Source organism: Euphorbia lathyris, chromosome 4 (genome assembly GCF_963576675.1).
Source record: "Euphorbia lathyris chromosome 4, ddEupLath1.1, whole genome shotgun sequence".
NCBI lineage: Eukaryota > Viridiplantae > Streptophyta > Magnoliopsida > Malpighiales > Euphorbiaceae > Euphorbia > Euphorbia lathyris.
The window spans coordinates 38,239,034-38,251,947 of NC_088913.1; the positions used below are offsets into that span (position 1 = coordinate 38,239,034).

The following is a 12,914-nucleotide window of genomic DNA, read 5'->3' on the forward strand; positions in this document are numbered from 1 at the left end:
GTATTTATATTATGGTTCATGTCATAAGATGTGGCTAAGTTTTACGCTGGCCGCCACAAACCTACCGCAACCCTCCTCCTTTGTCCGGGCTTGGGACCGGCTGTAAAGGCCGCCAAGTGACCCTCACAGATAGAGTTTAGAGACAAACATTGATAAATAATTATAAGGTCTTTATCTTTTGTCATTATTAACCTTTAATCCTTTTGTCTATATTTCTTAGATTTTTTATATTAGACAAAAACAGACAAAGAGATAATAGAGTAACATGGTTGGATCACTGAATACAGATAGTATCAAAGCACTAGCTATAGTAGTAGATGTAGTAACAATAGATCAAACTTCATTAACTTCCTTGTCTCTGAATGTAACAGATTCATGTTTAAAGGACATTTATATACAGAAATAGTAAAAAGAAATCTCGCCATGATTAGGAGCCCGGCCAAAAATTGCAGACAAGCCACCGATGTCGGAGTTTGAATGACTGAGGTTAAAAATTACAAGAAAATGGCAGAAGAAGTGAGTTTTGCTGCTATGAAAATGCAATTGAAGAGCATGAGAAAGAATATGACTCCATATATCACTATATATCACTAGTAATAAAAAGAAAAACTAAAGTTGGCTACAAAGGAACAAATACAATAAAGTTAATTATATGAGAGTAATCATTCATATAATTAACATTTCAGCCAGTGTTTGATGCTATGGGATTTTAAAACTAATTCAAACACCTCACATTTATCAATCAAACACATTGATCTAGAAAAACCAACAATTTCGATTTGAAACATTTGAATTTGAGATTATTATACTAACTAAATCATAATAATTGAGAATGATAAAAAGGAATTGTGATTAAAAGACAAGATGTTAAAAGTGGAAGATGAAAAAAAGGAAGAGTGATCATGTATTGCAAAATGGGACAGAATGATATTTTTGACAGGTTTTAGGAATTGTTATTAGTAATAGTTTGAATAGCTTTTGCACTACGCATCCTTGCTTAAGCGAGGGTCCGGGGAGGGTTCCCATTACAAGGATGTATTGGGAGCAAGCATTCCCTTGCCGAATTTTTAGCAAGAGGCTGCTCCTAAGACTCGAACCCATGTTTAACGTTACGGATATTTTTGCACCTTATACCTTTAATAATTACTTGAACAAAAACAAATTCAGAACCATTCAATTTAAATCAAATTATTAATCCAAAACTAACAGGTAGCATAAGTTATTAATAGTAATGATAAAATATTGAAAAACAAAAGTATTATTAATTCCAAAACTAACAGGTAACATAAGTTATTAATAGTAATGACAAAATATTGAAAGGCAAAAGTATTAAGCACAACAAGCACATGTACCTTCATATCAAAGTTCTCTTTTATCTTTATATCTGCTTGAATTTTTATATTATGATGTATCAAGTGGTTAACTCCGCCTGTGAGGGTCACTTGGTGGCCTTTACAGCCGGTCCCAAGCCCGGACAAAGGAGGAGGGTTGCGGTAGGTTTGTGGCGGCCAGCGTAAAACTTAGTCACATCTTATGACATGAACCATAATATAAATACCGTTGGGGCGTTCCCTACTCAGCGACGCGCTGCACTTCCTAGACCCGGGTGTAGTGATAAATGTGCAAGATTTGCTAGGTCGTCGCCCCGAAGCGGCGCGCCACCCCAGGACCCGGGGGTGGTGTCAAATATGCAAGGGTTGCGGGTAAATAAGCTAGTCCACGGTAATGGTAGGGGTAGGGGTAAGGGTAGTAGGTTACGCTTTGGGACATGGAACATAGGTTCTTTGACAGGAAGATTAGCTGAAATTGTAGATGTTATGAAGAGGAGGAGAATAAATATATTATGCCTACAAGAAACCAAGTGGGTTGGAGCTAAGGCTAGAGAGATAGCTCCTTGGGGTTATAAGCTTTGGTACTCAGGAAAGGATAAGGGTAGAAATGGAGTAGGTATTCTTATTGATAGGGAGTATATTGATGAGGTAGTAGCGGTGTCTAGGAAGAGCGATAGAATTATGAGTGTTAAGCTAGTGATAGGGGATGAGGTTGTGAATGTCATTAGTGCATATGCGCCACAAATAGGATTAGATGTGTCTATAAGACAAGCTTTTTGGGATGACTTAGAGGAAGTGGTGCGACAGGTTCCTAGGGATGAAAAAATGGTACTAGGGGGTGATCTCAATGGACACGTGGGTTCTAGGCGAGATGGGTTTGAGAGTGTTCATGGAGGGTATGGTTTTGGAGATAAGAATGAAGCAGGAAATGATATTTTGGAATTCGCATCAGCCTATGACTTGAGTATCATGAACACATGGTTTATGAAGAGAACATCCCACTTAGTGACTTATCGGAGTGGCGGTAATGCGAGCCAAATTGACTTCTTCTTAGTAAGGAGTGCTTGGAGAAAGAGTTATATTGATTGTAAGGTGATCCCTGGTGAGAGTACGACAACCCAACATAGAGTAGTGGTGCTAGATTTTCGAAGTAGGAAATGTATAAGAAAACAAACACCTCAAGTAGAGACTAAGATTAAGTGGTGGAAATTGCAAGGGGAGAATCAACAAAAATTTGTGGATGAGATGACCAAAAAAGATATTTGGACTTGCAATATGGATTCAGATATAGATTCGATATGGAATAAGATGGAGCATAGTATAAGGGAAGTAGCGAAGGAAGTTCTAGGGGAATCTAAAGGTAGCATGCCACCGGGTAAGGACACATCTTGGTGGACAGAAGAAGTACGACAAGCAGTAAAGAGTAAGAGAGAATCCTATAAACTATTGGGGAAATGTAGGAGTGACGAGAACTACGAAAAATACAAAGAGGCTAAAAGGGAAGTAAAGAAGGTCATACGAGATGCTAGAGCAAAGGTGAATCGGGATCTGTATACAAGATTGGATACGAAAGAAGGGGAAAGAGACATATATAGAATTGCTCGGATGAGAGATAGGAAGACGCGAGATCTCGGAAAAGTTAAATGTGTGAAGGATGTGGACCAGAAAGTCCTAGTTGGAGATAAGGATATCAAGGAACGATGGAGGTCCTATTTTGATGACTTATTTAATGGAGATCGCCAACAAGATGTTGGAGATATAAGTATCCATCACGATATGATAAATCATGAATGCCTGCGGAGAATTCAAAAGGGTGAAGTCAAAATGGCATTAAGTAAGATGAAGTTGAAGAAAGCAGTAGGACCTGATGGCATCCCTATTGAGATTTGGAGATGTTTGGGAGAAAGAGGAATCGAATGGTTGACGACGTTCTTCAACAAAATTTGGAGAAACAATAAGATGCCATCAGAATGGAGGAAAAGTACTTTAATCCCTTTGTATAAGAACAAAGGCGATGTCCAAGATTGTGCCAACTATCGGGGAATCAAATTAATGAGTCACACTATGAAACTTTGGGAGCGAGTGATTGAACAAAGGCTAAGGAGGACGGTGAAGATCTCGAAAAACCAGTTTGGCTTTATGCCGGGAAGATCAACTATGGAAGCCATCCATCTAATGAGACAATTAATGGAGCACTATCGAAATAAGAAGAAAGACTTGCATATGGTTTTCATTGACTTGGAGAAAGCATATGATAAGGTACCAAGGGAAGTACTTTGGTGGGCCTTGATAAGGAAAGGCATTTCGCGGAAATATATTGACATCATAAAGGACATGTATGAGGGAGTATGCACGAGTGTACGTACTAGTGTTGGGAAGACTGAAGAGTTTCCTATTACGATTGGAGTGCATCAAGGTTCCGCACTAAGCCCATTTCTTTTTGCCATCGTTATGGATGAACTAACAAGTTCACTTCAAGATGGTATACCATGGTGCATGCTGTTTGCAGATGATATTGTGTTGGTTGAGGAGACGAAAGAAGGAGTGGAGATGAAGTTGGAACTATGGAGGCAAACTCTAGAATCTAGAGGCTTTAAGTTGAGTCGAAGTAAGACAGAATATTTGGAGTGTAAGTTTAGCGGCCGTAGGAGTAGGGAGGCAGGGACAATCATCCTAGATGGGAGAGTTGTTCAGGCCTCGGATTGCTTCCGGTATTTAGGATCTATTATCCAAACGGATGGAGAAGTAGATGGAGATGTTGCTCATAGGATTAAAGCTGGTTGGTCGAAGTGGAAGAGTGCTACGGGTTTCCTTTGTGATCCCGGCATGCCTAATAGATTGAAGGGAAAATTCTACCGGATGGCAATTAGACCAGCATTGTTATATGGTACGGAGTGTTGGGCAGTGAAACACTGCCACATCCATAAGATGTCGGTGGCGGAGATGCGTATGTTGAGATGGATGTGTGGTCACACGAGAAAGGACCGGGTGCGTAATGAAATAATTAGGACAAAAGTAGGGGTCACATCTATTGAGAATAAAATGAGAGAAAACCGACTAAGGTGGTTTGGCCATGTGAGACGTAGAGCGCTTGATGCGCCGGTTAGGAGAACCGAAGAGTGGCAAAGGGATGTAGTGGTGAGGGGTAGGGGAAGACCTAAGCAAACTTGGAGGAGGGTGATCGAGAGTGATATGAGTTTATTGGGAATTGAGGAAAATATGGTAGTGGATAGGAAAATGGAGGGAGCAAATCTGTGTCGCTGACACGACTTGATTTTCACGGTTTTATATGATGGTTCATGTTAGCCGACCCCGAATCATTTCGAGACTAAGGCTTTGTTGTTGTTGTTGTGTTGTTGTTGATGTATCAAGTGGTTAAAGATAGGTAGATTAATGGACCCACTAATGTGGAAAAAATGTATTCCAACAATGAAAAATATCTACTAGGTTTTTTTTTCGCTTTCTAAGCTTCTAAACTGTTGATTTTTCAACAAAAGATAAAAGTAGTGCTCCCAGGCATTGGCCATCACGTGTTCCATCATACTCAAGTCAATTCAAGATATTCTTGTTTACATTGTAGTTTCAAAGAAATAAGATTCAACTACTAAACATTCAAATATTTACTGTACAATCCAATTCTGCAGCACAAAATAAAAAGTGCCTGGAATCTTTTTGCTTTAAGCAATTTTATAAGAACAAGATCAAAAATCAAAGATGTTGACAAAGCATGACTTTTACATTAACACAACTGATTAATATCCACTAATCCACTAATTACCTCATTTATGCTAACAACAAACAGTGGAAATTTCAGAAACTGCACAAGCATTTGAGACCTTAGGAAACCCATGTCCAATGTGTGGAAATTTCAGAAACCGCACAAGCATTTGAGACCTTAGGAAACCCATGTCCAATGTCAATCCTAGAGTCCAAAAGACTCATTAAAAATACTCTTTTTACCGATCAATACCAACTTAGAGTCTAAAATGACTTTTTTTACCAAACAAATCCAACATCAGTCATAATAAAGGAAAATGCTCATTTTCTACATAAATCTGCAGTAACCAGCAAACCAAAAGGGTCCTGGATGTGGTTTCAAAAAAAAAAAAAGGGTCTTGGATGTCCTCTTCCTCATTCTTTTTCATTTTTATCCGAACAAAAAAAGCACTTTTAGTTCAAGCACACTCCTCATTCTAGCATATTTCATGAGCAACCCATATTATTTTCTGCTTCTATTTTAGGCAAGAATGTGCAAATGACATCCAGAGGCATTAAGCCCCACCAATGTCTAAACAAAACATCCCAACTCAAAATATCAGGTAAAACATTTACAAAATAATTGACATTTCCTTAATAATTTGACAGCACCAAAATCTAATAATGCACATAACTAACATTCCTAAAGTTCGAGCATTCAGTCTTCGCATTCTACTCACCTCTTTTTTTTCTGAATTGAATTGTCTGTTCATTCTCTTATTCTACTCTTTTCCACAATGATTAATCATCAATAGCAAGTGAAATCGTATAAAATATAGCATAAAATGCTCGTCAAATTCAGCGAATTACCTTAAGTGTAAATCATTCGCACAAAAAATGATGAAATGTGAATCATATATCAAAAATAAAATGTAGAACCAAGGAATGTAAATTTTAGTATAACTGCATAACCAAAACTTGCTAGATCAACGAAACACAAAACATCAACCAACATTTCTAAGGAATTCACAAAACATCCAATTGATTCAATTTCAGGATTCAGCAAGGAAAAAAGTAGAAGAAGCACACAAAGCATTGAGATTGCTATTCTACATAACAATAAGTAACATAACACTGAATTGAACAAAAGAAAACAATAGAATCCAATTTGCAAATGAATCTCAGAGAAATTTTTTTTATTAAGCTTAATTACTCTTTTTTTTCACTGAATTATTAGAAAAGGTTTACAATGTTAGCCCCCTGGTACAAATGAACCATGAAAAATACTAACCAATGATGCATTATACTGCATTAGGCTTAGAAGTCTATACTAGTTTAACAAACTGAATCGGAAACATGGAATAAACTGAAACAATTATTAAGCAAAAAATTTGAATTAAGTGCAAGTAACAAACTATGAGAAAAATGGAATAGAGGCAATAAAGTCAGATTGCTCACCTTTTTAACGGAGTACAAGATGATAGGAGGGGCTTTTTTTGCCGAAACTTCTCTTTACACAATCATGAACCCATCCCTTCTCTTCTTCCTTCAAACCTTCAAACTAGTGACGAAACTTGAGAATTAATGAAATTGCAATGGTATTGGAATGTAAAGGATGGAGGTATAGGTATTGAAGTCGAAGATGGGTGTCTAGAGGAGAAGAAGAAAGAGAAACCCAGCTCTGTTCTTCCTTCAAGTCTTCAAACTAGTGCCCAAACTTGAGAATTACTGACTATGGAATCTGAATGTAAAAGATGGAGGTCGATGATGAATGCTCATTGTTGAAAATGATCCACCCAACCATGCAATACAGCCTATCTCGATTCCTAGTTAGATCATCAAACAGAGGAATCCGCCCTATGGTTTTGTACCAATCTCTATCTGGATCTGGGTATAATTGGTCATCAGCCTGGTGTCCGTATGCGTTTTTGCGATTGCTTTCATCCCTTGTGGCCAAGTAGACTGAAAATTTCCCATATGAGGATTTTGCTTGTCCTGTTTCCAAAATGAAGGATTTGCGCTCTCTTCCCATAAAAGAGTTGAGCCCCCTATCCTTATTCCATAGACCAATCGATCTAGCCATGCGTTCCTATCCTAATAGAAGTGCCTGCAGTCCTGCTAATCGACAGTTAGAATCATATCCTTCTCATCTCCTGGGAAATAAAATAGGGATCATCTCTGTATAGAGAAGAAGAGAGAACCAGAGAACCACGATTGAGAGAAGAGAGAGAAATCAGGAGTGACCGGTACAAAGAGTAGTAGGTAAAGCCGTATAAAATTCTTTTTAGAATTGGATGGATGTGTCTTTATACTATTGGTTGTTAAAAACAAAGGGCAGAAGCATCCTGAGTACCCTGATCTTTCATTGTTTGGTGTATTAAGCCCTCGATCTTTAATTTAGACACATTGAGTTCCTGATCTTTCATTGTTTGGTGTATTAAGCCCTCGATCTTTCATTTAGACATATTGAGCCCTTGATCTTTCATATATGAGTGTATTAGGCCCTTCCATAAACCAATTCACATATGAGTGTATTAAGGGCATGTTTGGTTCAACTAGGAGTGTTCAACGATTGATTCGGTCTGAAAATCGAACCGAACCGAAATAATCGAATACCGAATAACACCTAAAATAAAAACGAACCTAACCGATTTTCTGTGGACACTACAGCAACAACAAACAGCTAACTATAACTACAAACAACTAACAACAACATCTATTAGTTAACAGTTGAACTTAGGGGTGTTCAAAAACCAAACCGGACCGAAATAACCGACCGAACCGATGAATTTCAGTTTTTCGATTTGGTTTTTCGGTTTATTAGATTTGGTTTCGGTCTTAAATATTATATCGGTAGTATCGGTTAGTTTGGTTTTTATGATAAAATAACCAAATTAATCAAACCGGCCGAATTTAAGATTCATTAAATTTAGTAATCATTATTAGCTATATTAATTATTTGATTATTTTTTTTTGAAGCAATTATCTGATTATTAAGATTCTTAAGGTATTTTATAAATAAATTATAAATTTAATTCTGTTCTTATTAGGTGAGATCCAATCTAATTACTAAAATACAAATCAATTTTGATCAGTAGTCTAATTTTTCGCAAGCGGAGAAAAGAAAACCAGCGATATAACGATAAATCGGTTAGATTCGTTTTTATTTTAGGTGTTATTCGGTATTCAGTTGTTTCGGTTCGGTTCGGTTTTCGGACCGAATCGATCGTTGAACACTCCTAGTTGAACCAAACATGCTCTTAATACACTCATGTGAATTGATTTATGGAAGGGCCTAATACATCCATATATGAAAGATCAAAGGCTCAATGTGTCTAAATGAAAGATCGAAGGCTTAATGCATCAAACAATGAAAGATCAGGAACTCAATGTGTCTAAATTAAAGATCGAAAGCTTAATACACCAAACAATGAAAAATCAGAGGATTCAGGATGCTTTTTGCCTACTTTGTTTTTGAGGAAAGTGAAGACAGCGGGCATCAAAATACGGAATGTCCACAATTTCATTTATTTAGTGAAATCACGTTACACGAGTATAAATGTAAATTGAGGGCTTTTAGTGATATGGAAGACCTGCGGTGGACCCCCACGAGTTGTAGCAATCATTAAAATTGGAAATAAGAAAAAAAAAATCTATTGCCAGATTGAGGTCTGCTGCTGAGTGCTGATCACCCTCTCACTTGCATAACGATCAGTATTTCAACGAAAGCTATGTCTTTCTCAGTCGCTCTCAATTCCTTCACTGCAATCCCACCAAAAATCCGTCTCACTACTACACCTGATAAACGACAATTCACCATTTCCTCGCCACCCAAATTCAAAAATCTGACGACTAGTGTAGTTAGATCAGTTCATAATGACTCTAGGGATTTCCCTGTGATTCCAGAAAAACCCAGCTGGGAACATGTGTTTGCTAATGCAGCTAGCTTCTACCCTCTCTATGTGACTGCTGGAGGGATTGTTGCTTGCTTAAAACCGGATACTTTTACTTGGTTTGTGGAGACAGGCCCAGCTTCTTATAGTCTTTCTCTCGGGTTAATAATGTTGTCCATGGGTTTCACTTTGGAGCTCAAGGACTTGATAGATTTATTTATGCAAAGACCTCTCTCTGTGAGTTTTCTATTTTTTACGATCTTCCTTTTTCCCCCATTTTAGGAGATTGGAGTACTAATTTATACATGAAATGATCAAATTGTGGTTCTTTAGTTTAAACCTCCAAGATGCTTTTAAAGGTTGAATCGATCAAATTTTGACGAAAACAGAAGGGGTTGTTATTGATTCACTGTGGACTAGTTGGATTTTTTGAATTGAAGAATGCATCTGCATCTGCATCATGTTTGTCTTTTAAAAACTGAATGCTTCCAAAAGAAATTCCTGATTTTTTAGTTTGATACTTCTTTTTCAGATACTATTTGGTTGCGTTGCTCAGTATTCAATTATGCCAGCTTTGGCAATGCTTATCAGCAAACTTTTGGGACTTTCTCCTTCTCTGTCAGTGGGACTCGTATTGCTTGGATGTTGCCCTGGAGGCACCGCCTCTAATGTGGTAAGATCACTTGCTTTCTTTCCTTCCTTTATATGGGTTAGGAAAGGTACCTGACTGAAACTAACGTAAATACCAAATCATAGATAACATTGTCTTGTAACCATATTTTTTCTTTATATGGGTTAGGAAGCCTACACGAGTGAAACTAACTTATATACCAAATGGTAGATAACATTGTCTTATAGCCATATTTTTTTTGTGTTTGCTGCTGATATATCATTTCTCACTATCACGACAGAAGATTGTATGATTTTATAGCTATTTCCATTGGTAATTGTATAAACTAATTACCAACTTCTATAGATTAGCATATCAACTAGTAGGAAGGAAATGAATGCATAATGCATCTCTAATTGATGTCTTCTGAATACAATGTACTAATCAAAAGTTCCTATGCTGTTATAATTATGCTTTTGGGAACTTCGTCTTCCATATGACATTGGAAATCCGTCTAGTTCTCGACTGACAAATTTGTTTGAGATTTGAGAGCTTGAAGCTCGTGCATAGCTGCATAATTCCCGGGAATTTTCTTGAGAAGTGTACAATTAAGGAACCATGATACTTCATATCAAGAAACTCAAATAGATCTATTTTTTCAGTATAAACTGTTCTTTTGCAGCTGTATAAACAGGGCCAACCCCCTTAAGCAGTCATGTCAGTCTCCATTAATAATTGCTCTTTGTCAAATATAATTACCCAATGCAAAAAATCTATCTTGATGAACTAGATGTTACCATATGATCTTCTGGCAGTTGAGAATGATTTCTTTTGTTAGACAATCCAGTGTTTTCATATTTATAAGATATTGGTTTCTGTTTTTCTGAATTAGTGTTACAGGTGACGTTAATTGCCAGAGGGGATGTTCCACTATCTATTGTAATGACAGTGTGTACTACTCTTGCTGCAGTACTACTCACTCCACTATTAACAAAGATTCTTGCTGGAACTTACGTTCCTGCAGATGCTCTTAAACTCTCCATCAGTACCCTTCAGGTAACTTCAATTTTTGTTTAAACACAAGCTGTTTAACATTACACCTTTACTAATATTCTACTCATTTTCCTTTTTGGTCAGGTGGTTGTGGCACCGATTCTACTGGGTTCTTATTTACAGAGCACGTTTCCAGTAGCAGTGAAAGCTGTGACACCTTTTGCACCTCTCTTTGCTGTTTTAGCATCATCGTTGCTTGCATGCAGGTTTTTTCGTCTTGGCATTTTATTTTTGTGCTCGAATTTGAGCTTTTGGATTCTCCATCTCCTGGTCATATTGTTATCCTTTTCTGGGTTTTGGTTCCAGTGTGTTCTCAGAAAATGTTGTTCGCATTAAATCGTCAATGCTTGGTGCTTCACTGCCTCCTGGATCCTCGCCGGTTCTTCTCATGCAATCAATTTTGTCTGGCGAACTTGGTGCCATACTGCTTTCAGTTTTATTGCTACATTTTGCCGGTTTCTTTGTGGGGTAAAAACTTGTAACTTTCACTATAAATGATATTAATTATTTGATCTTTGCCATGCATCTTCTTGGAAGTTCTGTATCAATTTTCATAATCTCCATTATATCTTGTGTAGTGGTTGAAGATGGAGAGAAACACAACTGCAAACAACATATAGATCTTTGTTATAATGATTTTCATGTAGCATTACACCTAGGAGACATGTCGTAATGCAAGTGATCTGAGCTGAAATTCTTGGAACCAGGGAAAACTTATATGGATAGATCCATGCCACCTGTAGATGTTCTGCCTGCATTCCTTGATATAGGGTATTGGACTAAAATGCCTCTTGTCACTAACCTAAGATAAACAGGCCTATTTATATTAATTTGGGTTTTCATTCTCTTCTCCTCCTTTTGGCATCCACACCACACCTCAACATGGAAATGATTACCTGAACCTTCAAACAGATATATCAGAAAGAGATATAATGATCCTGCCATGGGAGGTGGGGACGTTTAAATGGAGAAGAACAGGGAATTAGTTTATTTTCACAGATGAGAAAGTTCTGAATGGATTTATTTTAGATGTGTACTTATCTTGTTATGTGGATATTGTGATGATTAAATGCATTGAACACAAGCTATTCTTAATGAGCAGGCCTCATATATATACTAACATGCAAAACTCCCTCTATCTGCAGGTATATATCAGCAGCTATTGTTGGGTTCAAGGAATCAGAAAGGCGCGCAATTTCAATTGAGGTTAAATTATTCTATTTGATGTTGCAGACTTTTGAAGTTTGTGAATATCACTTCTATTAGTCCCTTGAATTGTACATGCATCACATCTTTCACTTTATTGTATTATTTTGTTTATTGCAGGTTGGTATGCAAAATTCTTCGTTAGGAGTGGTCTTAGCAACTGCCCATTTCACTTCTCCGATGGTTGCATTACCGGCAGCTATGTCTGCTGTAATCATGAATATCATGGGTAGCAGTTTAGGTGTCATTTGGAGTTACATTGATCCGTCTCATCCAAAAGGTAAGTCAAGTAGTTAATCTCGACGAAACCTGAAGATCGGACACTTGTATTGTATAGTGAATGTGATTGCACATTTTTATTTTACTCAAATAATTCAATGGAGTTTGAATGTTCAATTGCAGTGAAACTTTGTGAATGAATTAAACATTGGAAAAGTAAAAGAGAATGGAAATTATGAATATGAATTAAAGTACACTTATTAATTAAATGTGTCAAATTATATCCTTCAATTGCGTAATAGTGTAGTGTAGGTATTTTAGAACCATAAGGGTTAGATTTTGCAAAACTTAAAAGTACACTCATTAAATGTGTAAAAATTGAAGTAGATAAGGCAGATAATAAATTGTGCCACATATAAAGGTTAAATGTGTTTATGTATCATTATCTAGACTCAATATTGTTCCAAGTTGGAAATATTAATGCTAAAAATTTACAGTTACTTACATTAAGAATATGTTTGCAGCTTCTTATATTTTGATGTCGCCAACTCTCATTTTGAGGCGTTGATTAAGTTTAGTGGTCATAATTAGTGGTCATAATGTTAGAAAGTGTAAAGTTGAGTAGTTTTTATATTACATTTTGAAGTTTAGCGGCTATGGATGTAATTTGGCCTCATATTAATAATTTAATTAATATTGCATTGGTTTAAAAAAAAATCTTAAATTACATATAAAAAAGAAAGAAAAAAAATATCTTAAATTACATTATTGAATGCAAACATCTCAAGCATCTGACTAATAAATATCCAATGCTCCGACATGGCAGGATCAGATATTCCTAAAGCTTTCCACACAGCTTCATGTTCTTAGTCACACCCCATTGTTGAATCACATTCATCTACTACT

The 12,914-nt window shown here is 36.8% G+C and overlaps 1 protein-coding gene and 1 long non-coding RNA gene across 2 annotated transcripts; one reads left to right on the top strand and one right to left on the bottom strand.

Moving 5' to 3' along the window:
• Positions 1–288: 288 nt before the first annotated feature.
• LOC136227577 (uncharacterized) lies at positions 289–7,282 on the bottom strand. The gene is made up of 2 exons (XR_010688130.1): positions 6,486–7,282; positions 289–481 (listed from the first exon to the last, which is right to left on the bottom strand). It is a non-coding gene; the product is annotated as an uncharacterized lncRNA (long non-coding RNA).
• A 1,367-nt stretch (positions 7,283–8,649) lies between these two features.
• LOC136225606 (probable sodium/metabolite cotransporter BASS1, chloroplastic) lies at positions 8,650–12,250 on the top strand. Its single transcript, XM_066013686.1, has 7 exons — positions 8,650–9,157; positions 9,453–9,593; positions 10,431–10,586; positions 10,668–10,789; positions 10,890–11,051; positions 11,729–11,789; positions 11,910–12,250. Exons 1-7 carry the CDS (start codon positions 8,759–8,761, stop codon positions 12,084–12,086), a joined length of 1,218 nt encoding a protein of 405 aa, XP_065869758.1. The 5' UTR covers positions 8,650–8,758; the 3' UTR covers positions 12,087–12,250.
• The last annotated feature ends 664 nt before the right edge of the window (positions 12,251–12,914 follow it).